Source organism: Myotis davidii, unplaced genomic scaffold (assembly GCF_000327345.1).
Source record: "Myotis davidii unplaced genomic scaffold, ASM32734v1 scaffold67, whole genome shotgun sequence".
In the NCBI taxonomy this organism is placed as follows: Eukaryota; Metazoa; Chordata; class Mammalia; order Chiroptera; family Vespertilionidae; genus Myotis; species Myotis davidii.
The window spans coordinates 28,713-30,990 of record NW_006298521.1 but is presented as its reverse complement, the minus strand read 5'-3'; the positions used below and the strand labels follow the sequence as shown (position 1 = coordinate 30,990).

Below are 2,278 nucleotides of genomic sequence, written 5' to 3'. Positions count from 1 at the left end.
GGGCGCAGCCACAGGGCTGGGCGCTCTGAGTGGGGGTCAGCCTGAGGGCCAGCTGAGCCCGGAGAGCTGGGGAGGGTGAGGAGTGAGGGGACTCCCGTCGGCTTCAGCCCCTGCGGCCGGGGAGAGCGAGGCCCTGGCGTGGGGCAGGCCCGGCCCCGCTGCTGTGTCCCCTCCGCTCCTGTGGCTCCGGCCCCCCTGTGCCCGGCTCCCGCCACGGGCCCGCCTGCTGTTCCGTGGCTGTCGCTGCGCAGGAGACACAGGCGCCGGTGGGAACCTCCTGAACGTGCTCTGCAGCCCCGTCCTGCTCACCAGGCAGCGGTGCTTCAGGGGAAAACGTGTTTCTTTTGATGCGACGAGAGGGGGGATTCTGGCGCTTGGGGGCAGCGGCCGGTGCCACCCACCAGCTGTGGTCCCCTGCGCCCGCCCTGCCCTAACCTCTTGCCTTCTCTCTTGCAGTCGGAGCCCGAGGGCTTCTCTCACTTCCACCTGTACGTGTGCGCTGCGTTCCTCGTGAGGTGGAGGAAGGAGATACTGGAAGAAAGAGATTTCCAAGTAAGTCAGCCTTTCACAGCCTCACGTCGGACTCCGTGGGGTGCGTTCCCTCTGGAGCGGAGGCTGGGGGGCTGAGCCGCGGCGCCTGCTGCCTGGAGCTCTCAGGGGCGGCCGCAGGCCCGGCCCGCCCGGCAGCTGGTGGGTGTGGCTGTTTCTCTGGCTCCCAGGGAAGCCTCCCGGGCAGTGAGGCAGCTGGGTTGACCTGGGAGGGACGGGGCCAGGCCTGGGGCCGGGCCTCTGGGCAGCTGTGTGACTCGGGCACCTGGCTCAGCCCCTCTGACCCGCTTCCTCCCCCACGTGGTGGGAGAGCCACGTTCACACCCATCATCAGAGGTTCTGAGCCCTGTGTGTGGCGGCCCGATGCGTGCAGTTTGGCCCCTGCTCCCCAGGTGCCCATGGGCCATCCTCTCGCCCGGTGCCTGGGCGGGCGGGGCTGCCTGCAGGGCGGTGACCGTGGGGGCCGGCTCAGGCTCCGCACCTCCTCGAGCCCCTTGTCGTCCCGTGGCAACCAGGCTGGGCGCTGGGCCCTGGGTCATGGTGCGGAGGCCGGGCAGCTCCTGGGCGTTGTGGTGCCTCGCTCCCCGTGCGCTCGCTGAGGCGGGGGAGCCCCGAGGCTGAGCGAGCCCGAGGCCAGGGGAGCAGCGCGTTCCCACACCTTTAGGGGCAGCAGGTTGGCGGTCTGGCTGAGACGCCGCCCTGCTGTCCCTGGGGGAGACGGGCAGCTGGCTGAGGCGTTCTGCTGGCCTCCTCGGCCTGCTCCCTCACCTGAGGGGACAGAGGCCGAGACAGGCCCAGCCCGGCACCCCAGCGGGAATTCCCAAGGCCATGAGGCCGTGCGGTGCCGGGCTGAGGAGCCCCAAGACCGCCTGTCCCCGAGACTCCAGACGGCGGCGCTCTGCTGTGGGGGGAGAGCGAGGGGGAGCCGGTGTGCGCTGGGGGACGGGAAGCAATGGGACAGAAATTAGGGGCAGGACCGCGTCCTGGGGCCCGGGAGCTGTCGCGATGTGACATTCAGGAAGGCGGCGTGACGAGGCTCCGCGGGAACACGTCTTCGTCGTCGGGGAAGCTGTGACAGCAGGCTTTGCAGAGGTGTCATTTGCCCGCGGGAACTAGCGCTTTCCTAGTCATTTCCATGGGAACAGACGCCTCTGGGAGGAAGTCTTCCCAGAGAAAGGCGGCCTCGGTGGTCACGCGCCAGCTGCAGGTGCGGGCGGTGGGCGGGCAGCAGGGAGGGGCTCTGTCCTGCCGTGTTTCTGAGACGCGCTCAGGCCCGTGTCTGCTGCTCCGTGGGGCCTGCTGTGCCCTCTGGGCAGGGGGTGTGTGGATGGGCATCTGCTCGTGGCCTGAGCGTGGGGCCGAGAACCCCTGAGCCCTTGCTGACCTCGGCCAGGGCTGGCCCACCCTCTGCAGACGGCCCCGTGCCAGGCTCCGTCCTGACCTTCACCTTGTGGGCACTGCACCCGGGGCCTCCTGTCCCCGCCCTCGGCTATTGAGGTCCGAGTCTCAGCGCCCACAGCCTGGATGCGGCCCTCCGTCTGCCTTTTCTAACCAGGTTTGGGGGTGGCAGGAGCTCCCCTATGTGCAGTCTGTGTCCCCTCTCAGTGGGCCAGGCCCGCCCGCCTCGCCCAGTTTCTGGCCTCTTCCCAGAGGGGTCCCCTGAGGCGGAGTGTTGGAGGGCGGAGAGGCTGCTGTCCTGTCCACCGATCTCTTGATCCCTTGCTCATTC

The 2,278-nt window shown here is 69.4% G+C and overlaps 1 protein-coding gene across 1 annotated transcript in view; it reads left to right on the top strand.

The window, feature by feature from the left end:
* TBC1D22A (TBC1 domain family member 22A) overlaps window positions 1–2,278 on the top strand; it is a 185,264-nt gene that overhangs the window by 169,713 nt on the left and 13,273 nt on the right. Inside the window, exon 13 of the mRNA XM_015570730.1 lies at window positions 457–552. Within this exon, the coding sequence (XP_015426216.1) occupies window positions 457–552 (96 nt within the window). The remainder of the gene's footprint in view (window positions 1–456; window positions 553–2,278) is intronic.